The sequence below is a fragment of the Candoia aspera genome, chromosome 4, assembly GCF_035149785.1.
Source record: "Candoia aspera isolate rCanAsp1 chromosome 4, rCanAsp1.hap2, whole genome shotgun sequence".
Taxonomy (NCBI): domain Eukaryota; kingdom Metazoa; phylum Chordata; class Lepidosauria; order Squamata; family Boidae; genus Candoia; species Candoia aspera.
Window position 1 is genome coordinate 112,520,507 of NC_086156.1, and position 18,817 is coordinate 112,539,323.

Genomic DNA, 18,817 nt, shown 5'->3' on the forward strand with positions numbered 1-18,817 from the left:
AGGAAGCTTTTTTTTTTTTAAGTTAAAATTTCATGAGAGGAACAAATAGGGACTCATGACCTACATTTCTTCCTTGATGAATATTTCAGTTCATTCCCATTTAGTTCTCTGAATACCACAATCTCTCCTCAGTTAAACTTGTTTCTACATGTTGTTCATTTCTCATTCCTTCGGCATTAATATATATTTAATTCCCTTAATCCTGACACTCCCTCCACACAGCTGGGCAGAGCCAAGAAAACCAAAAGTTGGGAATTGCAGAGACCCTCTCCCAGAAGCCTCCCGGGTCCATTGAGTTTGGACTCTCTTCTTGCCTTTGGTAGCTGCCTGGCAGTTCCTGCTGCCACCCCCTCCCCACCCAGGGAGGCCTCGACTGCCTTCTGCCCCACTAACTTCCAGGTGGGAGAAAGATTGGAATCGCTCAGCTTCTATGCTCAAAAGGAAAATTGAATGGAAAAAAATATTGAAATGACTGCTATGGTCTCACCTTGTAGTTTTCGATCTATGATTGAGGAAAATCAGCCCCACAACTTCCACATGGCAATGCTAGATTTTTATTTCATCAAATATAACCCTGATATTTATCCTAGGTAGGAATAATTCAACATGCCTGTCTTGGCTTTTCAGAAGGCCTTGAAGACCTGGCTTTGTGCCCAGGCCTGGGTCCCCGAGTGCGGGAATGGCCCTGTTTCATGGTTATGTTACGGTGGCTTTTAAGATCACTCGGCTGTATTTATATTTATATTTAAGTTTTCTTATTGTTTTTATTGTTTTATATTATCACTGTTTTTATTGTTGTTAGCCACCCAGAGTCACTAGATTGAGATGGGTGGCAATATAAATTGAATGAATGAATGAATGAATGAATGAATGAATGAATGAATAAGTAAATATAGCTTCCAGGAGATCTTTCGTTTATTTTGAGCCCTAAATTTTTAATGGAAGACTCTTCTCAGAAGTTATGCCGATGCCTCCCCTCCTCAAGTTTTACAGCAGGGGGCAGTATTGTCACACTGTATCATTTTGCATATGTTTCGGGTGGCGATGCGGGAGGCGAATCAAGGGAGGGTCTACAGGCCTTGTCTCATTTCAGAGACATCAGTATATATACTCTTATTTTCCTAAGAGATCACTGAAAAGACCTCCAGAAAGTTTAACATCCCAGGAGATTACATTCCTCACCATGAAGCCACATCCGAGTTGACAACAGATGTGCTTTGCTAAATATAGAACAAACTGAATTGTTTGGAAAATGCAAAGTCATTTATTTGTGTTTCTCAGTCCATGGAATAATTGTAGGAGAGGCAGGTTTATGAATCGTAAGATGAATTAATTCTGGGCAGTTAATAACACAGAAGACCATACAAAATGGCAACCAAAAAGCAACCAATATATGAAATCCATAAGATTGTTGAGTAAAAAACAAAACAAATAAGGAACACCCCTAAGGCTTCCAATATTATTTCTTTGATTCCAAGTTTGAGACTTGGATGTGTATGCCTAATTCGACTGTGGCTTACAAATTGGGCCTCATGGCTCAGTCTGCATTCACTTATTTTGGGTGTCTTCCAAAGAAGGTGGTCAACGGAACAACTGTGGAGCAACCATTCTGAACTCCGATGTGCCGGCTCTAACGTGTCTGTTTAAGGAAATTTCAGTGCATGATCTCTTTCTGTCACCTAAAAACACTTTCTTGAAATGAGTTTCAGTCATATCTTGCTTTAATTATTCCAGTCTAAAGAGGCCCTTACTCCTATGTCCTGTATCTGAAAGGTGTGTTGAAAGAAATCCATACCTCAATGCCCCGAGGGGCTCTTTTATGCTGAGCGATATGTAAATGGGGCCAAAATTTCCCCTTTAAAGGAGCCCCAGGGTTTCTCTTTTTAGGCTACTCCCACCAACACAAAGTTTGTGCAGTCTCCCAAACACTCACTTGTCAATTCCCCTCCATTTATTCAAGGGAGCAAAATGATCCTCTGGGTAAACTTGGTGTCCTTACTAGCAGTGCTCAGAGGTAATTGTTTCCTCCCTCTTCAGGATGTTTCCATTTTAATTCTTGTACATACAAGACCTTTTTGAAATACTTTTTTTTTTAGGTGTCCAGTCAGAGGGCCAGTTGGTGGAGTCTGGAGGGGACCTGAGAAGGCCTGGAGAATCCCTCCATCTCTCCTGCCAAGCCTCCGGATTCACATTCAGCAGCTACTGGATGGACTGGGTGAGGCAGGCTCCAGGAAAAGGCCTGGAATGGGTGGCCCACATAACTACAGACTCATCTAGCACTTACTACTTGGATAAAGTCAAGGGACGCTTCACCATCTCCAGGGACAACTCCAAAAGCCAAATCTATCTGCAAATGGACAGCCTGAAGCCGGAGGACTCGGCAGTCTATTACTGTGCGGGAGACACAGTGAGAGGAAGTGAGTCTGAAGCCTGGAAAAAACCTTCCCTTCCTCTGAGCAGCCCTGCAAGTTCCTTCCATCTCAGGAGGTTGAATTTGTGTAATTGGAATGAGAAGCAGCAGATGAATCTCCATCTTAGCAAGTGGGAATATAGGCCTGACCTTAGCATTTTCACTGTGGAACCTGGTTAGCAGTATGGTAGGGGAGACTGCAGAAAATTCAGGGCAGTAGAATAACCTGGGCTGTTTTTAAAAAAGTTTAAAAACTTTACCTACAATTCTACCTGGACAAATTTTGCAGTTCAGTCTCTGTTGGTCCTCCATATCGCCAACTCTCCCCCATTCAATTCTTTTCTAAATGTTGCTCTTTTCTCATTCTTTCCACATTAATATATGTATATTCAATTCCCTTAATCCAGCCTCTCTCCCCTCAGCTGGGCAAAGCCAAGAGATTCAAACTATGTCAATTATGAACCTCCTTCCCAGAAGTCCTTGTTGGTATTTTGTTCTTGTTCAAGGAGCAAGTCACAGAGATGCCAGGTAGCCAGGTATCAATGGTAACAAATCGTTTTTTTCAGTGTTTGTCAGAGTCAAAGGTCAGGCCTCAAGTGGTCAACAAGGATTGAGTATCCAAATGACCTATTACGGGAAACTGTCTGTAGGTTGAGTCATGGCAACTGGATTTCTTTCTTTTTGGTAGCTACTTCAGTCTGGGCCAAGGTTGGTGAGGGGACCCCATATATGTTTCCCAAGGTGGCTGCATTGTCCCTGCACCTGAATGGCTGTTAATTGTGCCATGGAGGTGTGGATTGTGTTTGGGATGTCTTACTCCTAGATCCTGTGTTCATCCCCGAGTGGATCGTTAAGAGTGGCCTTCCTGGTGGTCTTAATCTTCCTGGGGACTGATGAAAGAGCAGCATGAAAAATGGGGGAGAAGTTGTGTCTGAGGCCTCCGCTTCTATTGAGGGAAGGATTTTCCACTTTGGCAAGAATGGATTCCTGAATCCCTCTCTAACCACCTTTCTTCTCTGTCCAAAAGGTGAACATTGTTGTCCTCAAATGAGTGTCTTTTTTCTTTTAGATGAAGGTAAACTGCTGATTCTGGTCCTGTGCTGTTGCTCCTCCTGTGTTGGGCCATCCTCTTGTGTAAAGGCTATTTGGTTTCCCCAAAGTACAGCTCAGAACACTCCTCCCTGCACTGGATTGCATTTACTACGTTGCTCCTCTTATGTTTCGGTGTTGGATCATTAGGGTGTACAAGCCTCTGTCTCAGTGTGTTAGTGGGTTTGAAAAATACAGGTATGGGGTGTTTTCCAAATATTGATTTTATCCATTCCGACACGCCGGCCTGTAAGTAAGGACCAGGTTCTTCCGTTGACTCTGAGTCTCAGCCCTGTCTGCCATTGTTTTAGGTCTAGGGGTAGACTTAGATTTAATGAAGGCCCAATTAGGATACCCACAGGACCTCAGGTGCTGGTTTCCTTTCTTTTTGGCATCCATGGAGGTGGGGATGGTTTCTGCCCTGTGACGTAGTGTCCTGATGCCTCCTATTTTGTGCTGCCATGGATGGTGGGAGTCAAACATCAGGTACTGGTCTGTGTGTGGGGGTTTCCTGTACATCTGTATTTCTACCTTGCCACAGGTCCCAGTAAGAACCTCACAGTCTAGAAATGCCAGTCTGTTGTCCTTGGTGTCTTCCCTGACAAACCCAATGTCTGTGTCTATGGTGTTTATATGGCCTGTGAAAGCCTGGCACCACGGACAACAGACCTGCCTAGATCTCCTGGACAACCTTCATGCCTTCTCTGCCTCAGTTACAATCCTGGAAAAAAAGGTAGATGCCTGTCCTCCTGAACGTTTACAGCAGGGGGGAGTGTGGTCACATTATTGCATTGGCTATGCACAGGGTGCAGCAGGGTGGGGAAATAAATCCAGTGTCTCATTTGTCTCATTTTGGAGTCACATTTTTTCATTTCTGTAATGATCTTAAAAGTTCAATGAAAAGGTCAAACCTGCCATTCGTCCGAGCAGCTCTGCAATTCAACTGAGCCCCAGAAGGCTGGATTTGCCAGAGAGACCTGAGAGACTTGAGGGAAACCCAAGAAAGCTTTCTGATTGCCAAGAGGAATGATGAGCGGATCTTGGCATGGGCATTGTGGGAGCTTTTTTCCATTAGGATGGGAAAAAAAAACAGGAAAAAAATACTTTAAAAAAGAAAGACTTTTTACAGAAGGACAAGCTGATGGTAATGTGGTTTCCTTCACTTTAACATTGGGAGTTGAGTGGACCTAGAAATTTCACGTTGCAATTTTTTTTCTTTCTTTCACTAGTGTTATGCTGGAATCTAATCAATTCTAATTTATTTCACAAGCCATAGATAAGAACAGTGGTTTACCACAATTTCAGGACCAAATTTTGTGTCTACTCCAGTGGTGTTCAAACAATTCTTGTCCATATTGGGTTGAAGAATTGATTCTTGAAACTCTGTTCTGAATTGGTGAAGAGCTGCAATGCACAGTTTTACTTACCCTGAAAGAAATGCTCCTTTGGTCATTCACAGAGATCAATCACTTGTTCCTCATTTCCAAATTGTGATCATAGTCAGTGACACATTGCAGTGAGCTCCAAGGAGGGGTGGCAAGATGTTGAGGGAGCACTATCCGTCCCTCCTCTTGGACTTCTCTCCACCTTTTTCCCCCTGAAAATTCTGAAAAGATGCTCTTTGAATTCTAATGTATACCTAACTATAGGTTCTAATTTATTTCATCAAAATGTAATTTATTATAAAAATAACTTGGGTTTCTCTGTCAATTTTCCGGCCAACTCCTATAGGGCGTAGGAGGTGGAATGAGAGGAGAAGGACAAATGCAATACTTTTGCCCCAATTTGTTTCCTCTGTTCCCATTACAGGGGGATGTCTTCTGTCCATATACAACAGAAGAAGAAATCAGCCCTCTAGTGAGATCTTTAGGACTCTTTTTTTCCAGGTATCCAACCAGAGAGTTTGCTGGAAGGAAAGACATAATTATTAATATGGCCTGAAGCTTCCAATTGCAACTTCACTGCTTGCGATCTGATCTGGATGATACTGGCTTCAGACAGGATACTGGAATGGGATATGATATAGGGTCATGGCTGGAGGCAGGAAATGCCAATGTGGAATAATCCTTCCAAACATCCAAAGAGCCATAGGCGTACTGAGGAGAATTTTGCCTGGAACAAATGTCTGTGTGGAATTGGGCCGAGGGCTGCTCTCTTCACTTCCCACACCAGGGGGCAGCGTTGCCACACTGAATCCCATGGTCTGTGTCTGGGGTGGGGGTGGGGTAGGGAGATAAAGCAAGTGCCATTGGAGACGGCCTCATTTGGGGGGCACCATTCCTTTTTTTTCGTACTTCCGTAATCGTTCACTGAACAAGTCTCAAGAATATTCCACATCTCAGGAGGCTACAATCCTTACCATGAAGTCATGACTTACTATTGTTGCTATTATTATTATTAATCATTATTATTGTTATTGTTATTATTTCAATTAATATGGCTGCCTATCTATTTGAATTAACTCTGGGCAACCAGCAACTGTTAAGAACAGAACACAAAATAGTAAACTAAAACAAGCAGTATATAAAATCCAAACAACTGCTGAGTTAAAAACCAATCTGAGAAGCAAAGAACACACTATTGGCTCTGTCTAGTCTTTATTTCCCCGTGATTTCTCTGATTCAACTCCAACGCACAGATTGTGCCTCATAGCTAGGTTGGCATTGTTTTGGGTGTCTTCAAAAAGGCAAGCAAGGTGGGAAATACTCCCAAACTCAGATGCACTGTTGGTTTCATGTTCTAGCTCTAAAATGTCTCTCCCAAAAGTTCTTAGGGGATGTTCATTCTCTGTTGCCTTGAATCCCTTTGGAGAGGTGGGGAAATTTGGCTTCTCCCTCTTTTAATTACTCTAATGTAAACCTGCCTTTCTCCTATGTCGTCACAGAAAAAAAAAATGCGTTCAATTTTTGCAGGACTGGAAATTTATGTTGAAAATCCCCAGTGTCAGATTTGTGCAAGGAAATCTATGACATCAATGCCCTGAGGGGCTCTTTTATGCCAAGTGATATGCAAATTGACAGACAATTTCCTCTTTAAAAGCGCCCCATGGTTTCACCTTTTCAGGCTACACCCACCAACACAAAGTTTGCACTTTCCTGAATCCTTTCCTGCCAATTCCCCTCCGTTCATTAAAGGGAGCAAAAATGATCCCATGGCTAAACTTCTTCTCCTTATTAGTAGTCCTCCAAGGTAATTCTTCCCTCTCTATAGAATTTCCCTCAATTTTCTGCTTTTGTATTCAGGAGATCTCATTGAAACACCTTTGTTTTCTTTAGGAGTTCAGTCTGAGATCCAGTTGGTGGAGTCCGGAGGGGATGTGAGAAGGCCTGGAGAGTCCCTCCGTCTCTCCTGCCAAGCCTCTGGATCTGACTTCAGTGTTCTCCCTATGAGCTGGGTGCGACAGGCTCCAGGGAAAGGCCTGGAATGGGTGTCCAGCATAGATCCAGAGATGCTTGACTCTACCACTTACTACTCAGACAAAGTCAAGGGACGCTTCACCGTCTCCAGGGACGATTCCCGCAGCCAGCTGTATCTGCAAATGAACAGCCTGAAGCCGGAGGACTCGGCAGTCTATTACTGTGCAGGAGACACAGTGGGAGGAAGTGAGTCTGAAGCCCAGCAAAAACTTTCCCTTCCTCAGTTCAGCTCTGCAAGTCAGCTCAGACCCAGATGGCTGGATTTTCCCAGGAGACTTGAGAGGGACCTGAGAAAGCTGCCTGAGTGCCAAGAGGGACCAACAGCTGATCCTGGCCTGGGCATTGTGGGAGCTGTTCTCCTTTTGGATAGGAAGAAAATGGCAAATCTCAGTACCCTCCTGAAAGAATCAGGAATTCAGGTTGGAATCGCTCAGCCTCTTTTCTTACAACAGGAAAATTAAATGGAAGAAAATACTGAAATAACTCCTATGATCTCACCTTGTAGATTTTGATCTGTGATTTATGAAAATCATCACCAGAACCTCCACATGGGAATGCTAGGTTTTTATTTATAAAATGTAACCTTGCTCTATATCTTAGGTAAGAATTATTCAACACGCCTGTCTTGACTCCTATAAGGACTTGCCCACAATTTCAAAATTCTTTAAAAAAAATCCATATTACGTGAATGGATAGTGTATCACCTTTATCCAAAATTTTTATACAAATTTAGGGAGGATAGAAGATTGTCCCTTTGTTTTCATGCATTTCTTGCATTCCAACTGGGAGAAGGCAAAGTGATTTGTAAAATGTTCCTTCCCTTTGTGAACATTTACAACATACATTAGAAACGTTTTTATGCAATTTTGCATCTTTTTGTGGAGTTGGGTTCCATCTGAACATCATTTTATACAAGTTTTCCAATAAATGATAACACAATGTAAATTTTAATGGCTTTGTCCACATTGTTTTCCAGTTATCTAATAAAATGTTATAACCAAAATTTCTTGCCCAATTAATCATACACTCTTTGACCTGTTCAACTTCTTGATTTAATTGTAATAATATTTTCTACATCTTTGTCATAATATGCTCATTATTTATACATAACTGTTTTTCGATCTATGTTTTTTCTTTTTTAAATTTATATATTTTTTTATCTCATTTAAATCGTTCATTTAACTGCATATATGTGAACCAATGACACCGGTGTCCTTCTCCTCCTATTTCTTCTCTTGTTTTTAGCACAGGTGTATCTCGTTCATATTTGATCAGATCTTTATATCTTAACCATTTTATCTTATCATCTAAACTTTCCCTCCTTGCAAAAGCTTCTTGTGGCGATATCCACACTGGTATGTTTGGTAATAATCTACTGTTATATTTATCCCAAACCCTCAATAATACTTTTCTAATAGTATGATTTCTCAATTCCTTGTTCATTTTTGCTTTTTCATTCCAAATAGATGCAGCCACCCACATCTAAGTTCATGTCCCTCTCGCTGTAGAAGGTTTGGATTTTCTGACGTTAACCATTCTCTTATCCCCAGAAAGCAACAAGCTTCAAAGTACAATTTAAGATCTGGTAACCCCAACCCTCCTCTTTCTTTAGCATCTTGTAAAAAAATCAATTTAATTCGTTGTCTTTTTCCTTGCCAAATAAAAAATGAGATATCTTTTTGTCATACTTTAAATATTATTTCATTGATTAGAGTTGGTAATGTTTGGAAAAGAAATAGCATCTTCGGTAATACATTCATTTTGATTACGGATATCTTTCTGTGCAAAGATCATTGTAATTTTCACTACCTTTCCATATCAATTTTTATTTCCTTCCAGATTTTCCGCTAATTCGTTTGAAATAATATTTATATTATTTGTTGATAATTTTACTCCTAAGTATCTAATCTTTTTTCTATTGTAGAACCTGAATTAGTTATTAAAGTTTCTTGTTGTTTTTGAGTCATGTTTTTGTTGAGTTTTTCCTACTAACAGATTAAGCTGCTATTGTACCTAATCATTTTGGCCAGGTGAAGAGGTTGTATTTGATTGACTCCTTTCACGTGCTTCATGCAAATCGCCTGGGGGGAGGATCCTGCCCTGACTTGTTTCTTACTTCCTCTTTTTTCTCTGCCGGCAATGTAGCCAAGCAAGGCTTGCTCCAAAGGGGAGCTAAGTCCTTTAAATATGTTTTGCTTTTGTTTTGCTTTCTGTAAAGAAATTATTTTTATAGAAATGCTTGGTGTGTGACTTTTTTGACCTCTCCTGGGCTACAGGCTTTCCCAGCATCTGCCAACAGGTTATGGGCCCAGTGAGCAGCCCAGTAAAACCCAGAGAGAAAAAAGAGATCAGCTCCACACCTCATGCACAATTTAAAGGCAGGTAGCAAAGACCTGTGAAGATTTTCTTTGGAGCCGCCTGGAGATTTTCCAGAAACTGCCGGTCTACAGGACAAAGAAGCTAGCTGAGCTGACTTGCAGAAGAAGGAAGAAGCCATGGCTACCTCCCAGCCCTCAGCGATGCCTCTGGAGCGCCTATCAGAGACCAACTATTTGAATTGGGCCCTGAAGATGGAGATGTATCTTCACAAAGAGAATCTTTGGCTGCAAATTGGTGAGCAAAACCCCCAAAATCCCAGTGCTGAATGGCTGAGACAGGATGAGCGGGCTAGAGCCACCATTATCTTGGGAGTTGAGGACAATCAGCTAGACCATGTGCGAGGCATGCTGTCTGCAAAGCAACTTTGGGACGCTTTGAGAGACTTATATGTAAAGGCAACAGCAGGGAGTAAAGTTACTCTGATGAAAAAGCTGTACAGAGCCTACCTTGCAGAAGGAGATAGCCTTCCTGAGCACCTGCATTATATTCAGCAGCTGTTTGTTGAGCTGCAGGAGAGAGGAATGGAATTTACACCTCTCGCAAAATCCTATATCCTCCTGTCCTCACTAAATGCAATGTGGGACACGCTGATTTGTACCCTGGAGGCTATGCCTGAAGCTGACCTCACCCCATCGTATGTTACACAGCGCTTACTCGCTGAATGGGAGAAGAGAGAGGAAAGATCCCCCCCCCATCTCTTCTGGAAAGCTGCAAGACCAGAAAATGAGGGAAAAGAAGGGATTGGAACCTGAGGCCACAGTGCTAGCAAGCCAGCGATGCTTCACTTGTGGTTCAGCTGGACATTTGCAAAGAGACTGTGCCTTGAGACCCAAGAGTAGAAAGACAGAGAAGAAGGACACAAGGGCAACACAGAAGAAGGCTCTTCAGACAACCCAAATTGCACAGGTTGCTCAGAAGGGTAATTCTGATGTATGGGTGTTAGATTCTGAGGCCAGTTGTCATTTATGTAATTGTAAAAGCTCTTTTGTGTCACTGTCTAAAACTGAAAGACAAAGTGTATCTTTGGCTGATGGGTCTGTGACCAAAATTATGGGACAAGGTGACTTGTATTTATCCTGCTTAGGAGAAACTGTAAAAGGTGTGTTGTATGTGCCAAATTTACAATCAAACCTTTTATCTGTGGCACAATTGGCTGCAACAGGGTATATCATAACATTTAAGAAAAATGGTTGTGAGATACGTAAACATGGGAAATTGTGTGCTACTGGTATGTTAAAAGACTCCTTGTACATTGTGCAAAATGCAAGGAAGCCAAGCTGCAAGGCTGCAGTTGGCAACACACCATATCATGACCAATGTGTACACCTGATGCACAGGAGATTTGGTCATGCTAATTTCAAGTATATAGCACAAATGCCACAGCTGTGTGCTGACCTAAAGATAAAACCCTGTGATAAATACTTAGACTGTGTAGTTTGCAAAGAATGCAAAACGCTAAAAGCTCCTGTGAGTAAGCACAGAGACAGAGTTACTACTAGACCTTTGGAAATTGTACACTCTGACATTATTGGTCCTTTTGCTCCAAGTCTTGGACAAGCAAGGAATGCAATGACCATCACTGATGATTTCTCAAGATACACATTTATCTACATCTTAAAACATAAAGATGAGTCATTTGAGAAATTTAAAAGTTTTGTGACATGGGCAAATGGATAATTCCCTAGGCCTGTATCTGCACTCCATTGTGATAGAGGAGGAGAATACCTTTCTCACAAATTCAGAAGGTTCCTAGTGGAAAAGGGGATAGAACAAATTCTTTCTAACCTGTACACCCCTCAGCAAAATGGTGTTGCTGAAAGAAAGGGCAGAACCTTGCAAAATGCGATGGAATGCATGTTAAAAGATTCACGATTATGTTTTAAGTACTGGGGAGAGGCCATATCTACTGCCACTTATGTACAGAACAGGTTGTATAACTCTGTGATTCAGGACACTCCATTCCATTTGTTTTATGGTGTGAAACCAAAGGTAAACCATCTTAGAGTGTTTGGTAGCACTGCATGGGTTCACGTCCCAAAACAGCAGAGAAGGAAAGGAGGCCCCACAACAAAGAAAGCCATCTTTGTTGGCTATGAACAAAACCAGAGGAGCTACAGGTTCATAATGGGAGAGAAATTAATAATTAGCAAAAGCGCTTCTTTTGCTGAACAAAACTGGGGGAGATTAAATTCTAGCTCTCCAGTTGAACTGACCCCCACAAGAGAACAGCAAGGACTTGCTGATAGTGATCTTTTGCCTGATGAGGACATTAAACCAGAAAAGCAAACTGAAGATCTGTCTGATGAGACAGATGCTTCTCAGGAAAGTGATAGGAGTCAAAATTTAAGCCCTGTATTACCTCGTAGATCTCAGAGGAGTAATAAAGGCGTTCCTCCATCACGTTTTCAGGCTGAAACAGTAAAGGCTTTTCACATATTCACAGAACCTGAGTCTTTAGAACAAGTGAATGCTTTACCACCTGAGATTGCACAAAATTGGCATTCTGCCATGCAACAGGAATTAGCATCCTTGAAAGAAAATAAAACATGGAAACTGGTAAATCTACCTCCCAATGAATGCTGTCTGGGTTGTAGGTGGGTTTTCAAACTGAAAAGGGATGCTGATGGCAAAATCCAAACATATAAAGCAAGGTTGGTTGCAAAAGGGTTCACTCAAAGGAAAGATTTAGACTTTGACAAGACTTTTGCACCAGTTACTAAAGGTGAATCAATTAGATTACTGTTAAAAGTTGCTGCACTAAAAGAAATGTCAGTTAACCACTATGACATTCAAACTGCATTTCTCTATGGAGATTTAGACCACAGAATATACATGCAGCAACCCCCTGGCTATGAAAAAGGGGAGAATCTAGTCTGTGAACTGCAGAAGTCAATCTATGGGTTAAAACAAGCTGCTAGATCCTGGAACCAAAAATTAGATGAAAAACTGCAGAGTTTTGGTTTTGAAAAAGGAAAAGCAGATCCCTGTGTATATATGAAGAAGGACAAACAAGGCTGTATGTATCTGTGCATTTATGTTGATGATTTGCTGCTGTTCACATCAACAGAAAAACAAAGGCTTGATTTTGAAGCCTGCATGAAAAGCCATTTCACATTAAAAAGCCTTGGAATTATAACAACCTAGGTTTGGAAAAACACAGGAAGAAGAACGGTAGCTTTCTGTTAAACCAAAGGGGAGATAATGGTAAAGTAATGTGAATGGAAAGACATATAAAGTTGTCAGAGAAGATTGGTTTGCGTCTTAATCTATAGTGTAAAAAGGGGACTGTTGAGTTTTTCCTACTAACAGATTAAGCTGCTGTTGTACCTAATCATTTTGGCCGGTGAAAAGGTTGTATTTGATTGTCTCCTCTCACGTGCTTCATGCAAAATAGCCTGGGGGGAGGAAACCTGCCCGGACTTGTTTCTTACTTCCTCTTTTTTTTTTTCTCTGCCGGCAATGTATCCAAGCAAGGCTTGCTCCAAAGGGGAGCTAAGTCCTTTAAATATGTTTTGTTTTTGTTTTGCTTTCTGTAAATAAATTATTTTTATAGAAATGCTTGGTGTGTGACTTTTTTGACCTCTCCTGGGCTAAAGGCTTTCCCAGCATCTGCCAACAAAAGCATGACCCATTCCTTCTGCGAATGTCACAACTTATGCCCCAAGATCAGTCATAGGACACACCAAGAAATCCTGTTTCAAAAATAGTGCAGAGGAGGAGGAGAAGGAGTCAGGGATGAATGTTATCCAAAATATTCCTGAGGGAAATTAAAGCCCCCGAGAGATGCTCCCTCCTTGAACTGGAGGTGTAGGACCCTCTCCATCTGCAGTCAGAAGGAGGCAGGGATGGTCCAGAGAGAGCCCACTGTGAGGTCTGCCAATGGCTGAAATAAGGCCTGCGACTGTGTGAACTTGCCACCTCCTGCTGCTGCTTCCATGAGGCTAAAGCAGAGATTAAACAGTGCTGGTCATGGAGGCAACAGAAGAGGGAAACCCTTGCTTGACTTCCCCAGGTGTTTTCCATGAGCAGAACCAGCTGAGAGGAGGCCAATCTGATATCCGAGCAAAGATTCTGTTGCTTAGAACTGTTTTGTAGATTGCGTCAATCACACATATTGGCAATTGCATCTTGTCCGATAATCCTATATTGTCCTGATTATATTGCAGCTGTGTATTTATTAGCAGAGAGTTAACTATTGATCAGTATAAACTGAAAGGTAGATTTTATTCTTTCCTTTTTCTTTCTTAGTTTGTTTTCTAGTGTGCTTGTATGGTCCCTTTTCTAAACACTTTAAAGTTGTTTTTTTTAACATTTGAAGAGTTCCTTTTTCATTCTGCATGTTTAGAATGCTTAATAAAAATGAATAGATAAATTTTAGTTATAAAGAAAACAAAACGAAAAGGTTATTCTCAATATTTTACCTTTTCTTTTCTTTTCCTGTATTCTCAAAGAAAATCAAGGAAGGGAATAGAAGAAGAATTGGAAAGGATGAAATAGTGTTCCTCCCCCCTCCCTTTTTTTTGTCACAAATAGGAATTTTGCATTTGTTAAATACATGAATTTATATTGTTTTTGTTTCTTTGTTTCTTTTCGTCCTACACTTGTGTGGCTTTAACTCAGTGAAAGAATTTGGGGGGTAGAAAATGAGAAAAGGGCATAAGGGTGGACATGATAAAGAGGATCTTAAAAACATAGAAACAGTTATCTAAATAGTAATTTAATATATAGCATTATAAAAAAGGATAATATTTTATGCTATGTGAGCGAAGGAAGATAGATCCTTTGGAACTGTGGTGCTGGAGGAAAATCCTGAGAGTGCCTTGGACTGCAAGAAGATCCAGCCAGTCCATCCTCCAGGAAATAAAGCCAGACTGCTCACTTGAGGGAATGATATTAAAACTCAAGTACTTTGACCACATAATGAGAAGACAAGACACCCTGGAGAAGATGCTGATGCTGGGGAGAGTGGAGGGCAAAAGGAAGAGGGGCCGACCAAGGGCAAGGTGGATGGATGATATTCTAGAGGTGACGGAATCGTCCCTGAGGGAGCTGGGGGTGTTGACGACCGACAGGAAGCTCTGGCGTGGGCTGGTCCATGAAGTCACGAAGGGTCGGAAGCGACTGAACGAACAAACAGCAGCTCATACCAGTGAAAACCATACTTAGTCAGTGAAGTTGAAGGGAGATGATAAAGAAGACCAGGTAAAAAAAAATATTCCCCTGCAACACACCACAAACGTCAAGAGGAGAGGAGAGGAGAGGAGAGGACTGTGAATCCAATTTTCTATGAGGAAAGCTAGGATGGATGAGAAATGGGGCAGCCTTGCCTCACTGGCAAAAACATGTTCGGTCCTCTTTGGTGGATTGATAATTGTAAAAAATAATAACAATAAATAAATAATGTAATGTCATAGATACAACAGATGGAAAGCAACAAGGAGCAGAAAGATTAGCCTTTTTTGCAAGCAACAATCAGGATGTTCAAGTTCATAGAAGAAAGAGGAGGATGAAATTGTAAACTCAAATTTAAAATTATTTTAACTTAGATGGCTCATATTTTATGGCTAAATGCTAATGCGCATATTTTTATAGAATTGTATCTTGTACTGGTCAGTGACCGTAATAAAATCAATTGAATTGCCCACATCTGCTTTCAGATCTGCCTTGAAGCCACTGCAAACCAGGCAGTTTGTTTTGCTCCATGTTCATCAAGATCAGCCCATAGAAAATAGGGCTCAGAGCTCAAGTCCTCAGTTTTAAGGATGAGAGAAGGAGTCTAATTCATTGCTCCCGTTTTCTCTGACCCTCCTTTGATCCTTCTGTTGTTTCTCCTGTTACAATCCTGCATATCTGCCTATGCAGCCTTAATTGCAGAAATACACTTTTGAGAGTTGCTAATCTGTAGAGAAGTATTTGTAGAAATATCATCAGGCTAAGAGCAAGCATCTGTGAGTTCAATTATTGGAAGAGGGTTTGAACCTCAGAGAATAAGAGCCAGCGATGCTCATCTGAGGATCCCTTTCTCAAGTGTACTTTCTCAACACAGGAAGACTACGTTGCCTCCTCCTCCTCCTCCTCCTCCTCCTCGGGTTGCCTAAGACTTGAATGGGTTGCCTACATAGGTACCTCCTCAAATCCCAGGTATAATTTGGAGAAAGTGAATGGATGCTTCACCATCTCCAGGGACCACTCCAAAACCCAACTGTATATGGAAATGAACGGCCTGAAGCCAGAGGACACGGCAGCCTATTACTGTGCATGACACAGTGCCAAGAATGCAGGTTGAAGCCAAGCAGATACCTTCTGCTACTCAGAACAGCTCTCCACGTTGAGGAAAGAAGGTTGGATTTGCACTGAGTGCCTCATTTTTTTCTAGAGGACTGTATAATGAGTTACTGCTTCTGCTTTACTTGAACCATACGATATGGCCAAAAGGGGTCCTGTGAATGGAATTTATGTAAAAAAAGTGGAAAAAGGTTTGAAGAAATAAAGAAAAATAAAAAGAGGATAAAATTATGCTTTCCTCTAAGACTCATATTTAGCAAAATATTTTGCAAATGAATGGTAGAAGAAGGACAAGAGGTGCTAAGAATTATTCTCCTCTCAGAGAGAATACAGAACTGCTTTAGAGCAGGTTTTGACCAATGATAAGCCCTTCCAACCCAGTCTGCCTGGAGTAAAACGAGGCCAAGGGAAGAACAAGGGGGACCTGCTTCAATCTGGCTGGAACAGACTCTTCTGGTTGGGGGTCTGCAGAGGGGGTCTGGCTCCCCACCAGTTAGGGATGGTTTGTACTAGATGACCGAGATGGTCCCTCCCAACTCATTTTTACACGATTTCATGATACTTAGGAGAAAAAATAAGAATACACCATCTCCAGAAAATACAATATATCATAGAATAACCCATCAAAAGGAATATCCTATCATATAAACAAAAGAGCAGCTTTGGATTTCTCCCTAGACTGGCTTAAGTTCCGTGGAGCTCTTTCATTACTTCAGAGCCCTAATTACCATTTCTAAATGCAATAATCTCCTGGGAAAGTTATGGAGATGCCTCCCCTCCTCAGGTTATACACCAGAGGGCAGTGTTGCCATATGGAATCGCTTTGCATATGGGTGGGGTGACGTGGGGGAGGGGAATAAAAGAAGGGTCTACAGGCCTTGTCTCACTTCGGAGGCTTCATTACATTTACTCTCATTTTCCTGAGAGACCACTGAAGGCAATTCAGGGAAATTTAACATCCCAAGAGATTACATTCCTCACCATGAGGCCACATCTGAGTTGAGAACAGATGTGCTTATCTAAATATAGAACAAACTGAATTGTTTGGAAAATGAAAAGTCATTTCTTTTTGTTTCTCAGTCCATGGAATAAGTGTAGGAGAGCGCGCTTTTTGAGTCTTACTATGAATTAACTCTGGGCAGTTAAAAACAGATAAGAAGACCCTAAAAATGGCAACCCAACCCCCCCCCCAATATTTGTAATCAATATGGCTGCTGAGTTAAAAACCAAACCATTAAGAAACATTGTACAGGCTTCCAATGATTTATATTCCAACTTTGAGACTTGGTTGTGTATCTAAAATTGATCTGTGGCCTATTAATTGGGCCTTATGGCTTGGTCTGCATTGACTTAATTTTGGTTTCTTCCAAAGAACGTGGTCAAGGGAACAACTGTGGAGCAACCATTTTGAACTCCGATGTGCCATCCTCTTTATTTCCGGACTGTAGCATGGCTTTTTGAGGAAATTTCAATGCCTGATTTCTTTCTGTCACCATAAAACCCTTACATTAATTGAGAAGCATGTGTCAGAAGCTTTAATTATTCCAGTGTAAAGCTGCAATTTCATCTACGTCCCATGTGTGAACGGTGTGTTGAAATAAATCTATACCTCAATGCCCCGAGGGGCTCTTTTATGCAGAGCAATATGCAAATTGGGCCACAATTTCCCCTTTAAAGGTGGGTTTCTCTTTTCAGGCTACACCCACCAACACAAAGTTTGTGCCCTCTCCTGAATCCTTTCCTGTCAAGTCCCCTCTATTTTTTTAACGGGAGCAAAAATGATCCTGTGGCTGAATTTGGTTTCCTTCCTAGCAGTCCTCAGAGGTAATTGCTTCTTCCCTAGTCAGGTTCTTTCCATTTTAATTCTTGCATAAAGGAGAACTCATTAAAACAACTTTTATTTTAGGTGTCCTGTCAGAGGCCCAGCTGGTGGAATCTGGAGGGGATGTAAGAAGGCCTGGAGAGTCCCTCCATCTCTCCTGCCAAGGCTCTGGTTTCAACTTCGGGGGTTATTGGATGAGCTGGGTGAGGCAGGCCCCTGGAAAAGGGCTGGAGTGGGTTGCAACAATGGGTACATCTGACACTTACTACTCGGACAAAGTCAAGGGACGCTTCACCATCTCCAGGGACAACTCCAAAAGCCAAGTCTATCTGCAAATGCACAGCCTGAAACTGGAGGACTCGGCAGTCTATTACTGTGCTGGAGACACAGTGGGAGGAAGTGAGTCTGAAGCCCGGCAAAAACTCTCTCTTCCTCAGAGCCGCTCTGCAAGTCAGCTCAGCCCCAGAAGGCTGGATTTTCCCAGGAGACTTGAGAGGGACCTGAGAAAGCTGCCTGAGTGCCAAGAGGAAGGAAGAGCTGATCTTGGCCTGGGCATTCGGGGAGCTGTTTTCCATTTGGATAGGAAGAAAATGGCAAATCTCAGTACCCTCCTGAAAGACGGCGAAGGAAATTGTTAAGTTCTGCTCTCAAAAAGTATCAGGACATACGTTATTGATTCAGTAATTAAAAGTCTTCATTATTTTATTGGTTTTGAAGTTCAACCCTCATTTACTCTTTCCTGAGAAGGAGATTTTCCCCCCTCCCTCTTTGGGTGCATTTGTTTCTGTGTCTATATATCCTCTCTCCCTCTATCCATAGATGTACTACATATATGTACACACAAAAAGACACACACACATGAACACATGCACACCCACATAGGCTTTTCAAAGTTTAAATGCATTTACAATCATTTCCCTCTGCTAGCAGTCGAAATTTAGTAATAAATTCAGGATTCTGCAAGGCCTGCCAGAGTGTGGGGTGGTCTGACACCAAGGAAGGGGGCAGCAGTCAGAAAATAAGGCCTAAGAACATCAGGCCAAAGGTAGTCTAATTGTGGTCGTGTTATAATACTTAGAATCGCAAAGGAACGTAGATTGGGGGTTTCAAGTCAGTTCCAGGGAAAGTCATGTTCTAGGCGGTTCAGGAAAATTTCCTTCCCAGCTGCCGTTTTTCCCAGTAACTTCCGGGTGGGAGAAAGATTGGAATTGCTCAGCCTCTTTGCTCAACAGGAAAATTAAATGGAAAATAAATATTGAAATAACTCCTATGGTCTCACCTTGTAGTTTTCGATCTGTGATGAAGGAAAATCACCCCCTCAACTTCCACATGGCAATGCTAGGATTATATTTAATCAAATAAGGCCCTGCTCTTTTTCCTAGCTATTAATTATTCAACAGGCCTGTCTTGACTCCT

The 18,817-nt window shown here is 41.7% G+C and overlaps 1 gene segment (V, D, J or C); it reads left to right on the forward strand.

Moving 5' to 3' along the window:
* Positions 1-1,949: 1,949 nt before the first annotated feature.
* On the forward strand, positions 1,950-15,556 carry LOC134497137 (immunoglobulin heavy variable 3-21-like). The segment is given in 3 exon segments: positions 1,950-2,014; positions 6,775-7,087; positions 15,436-15,556. Coding segments are annotated over 3 exon segments (480 nt in total).
* The last annotated feature ends 3,261 nt before the right edge of the window (positions 15,557-18,817 follow it).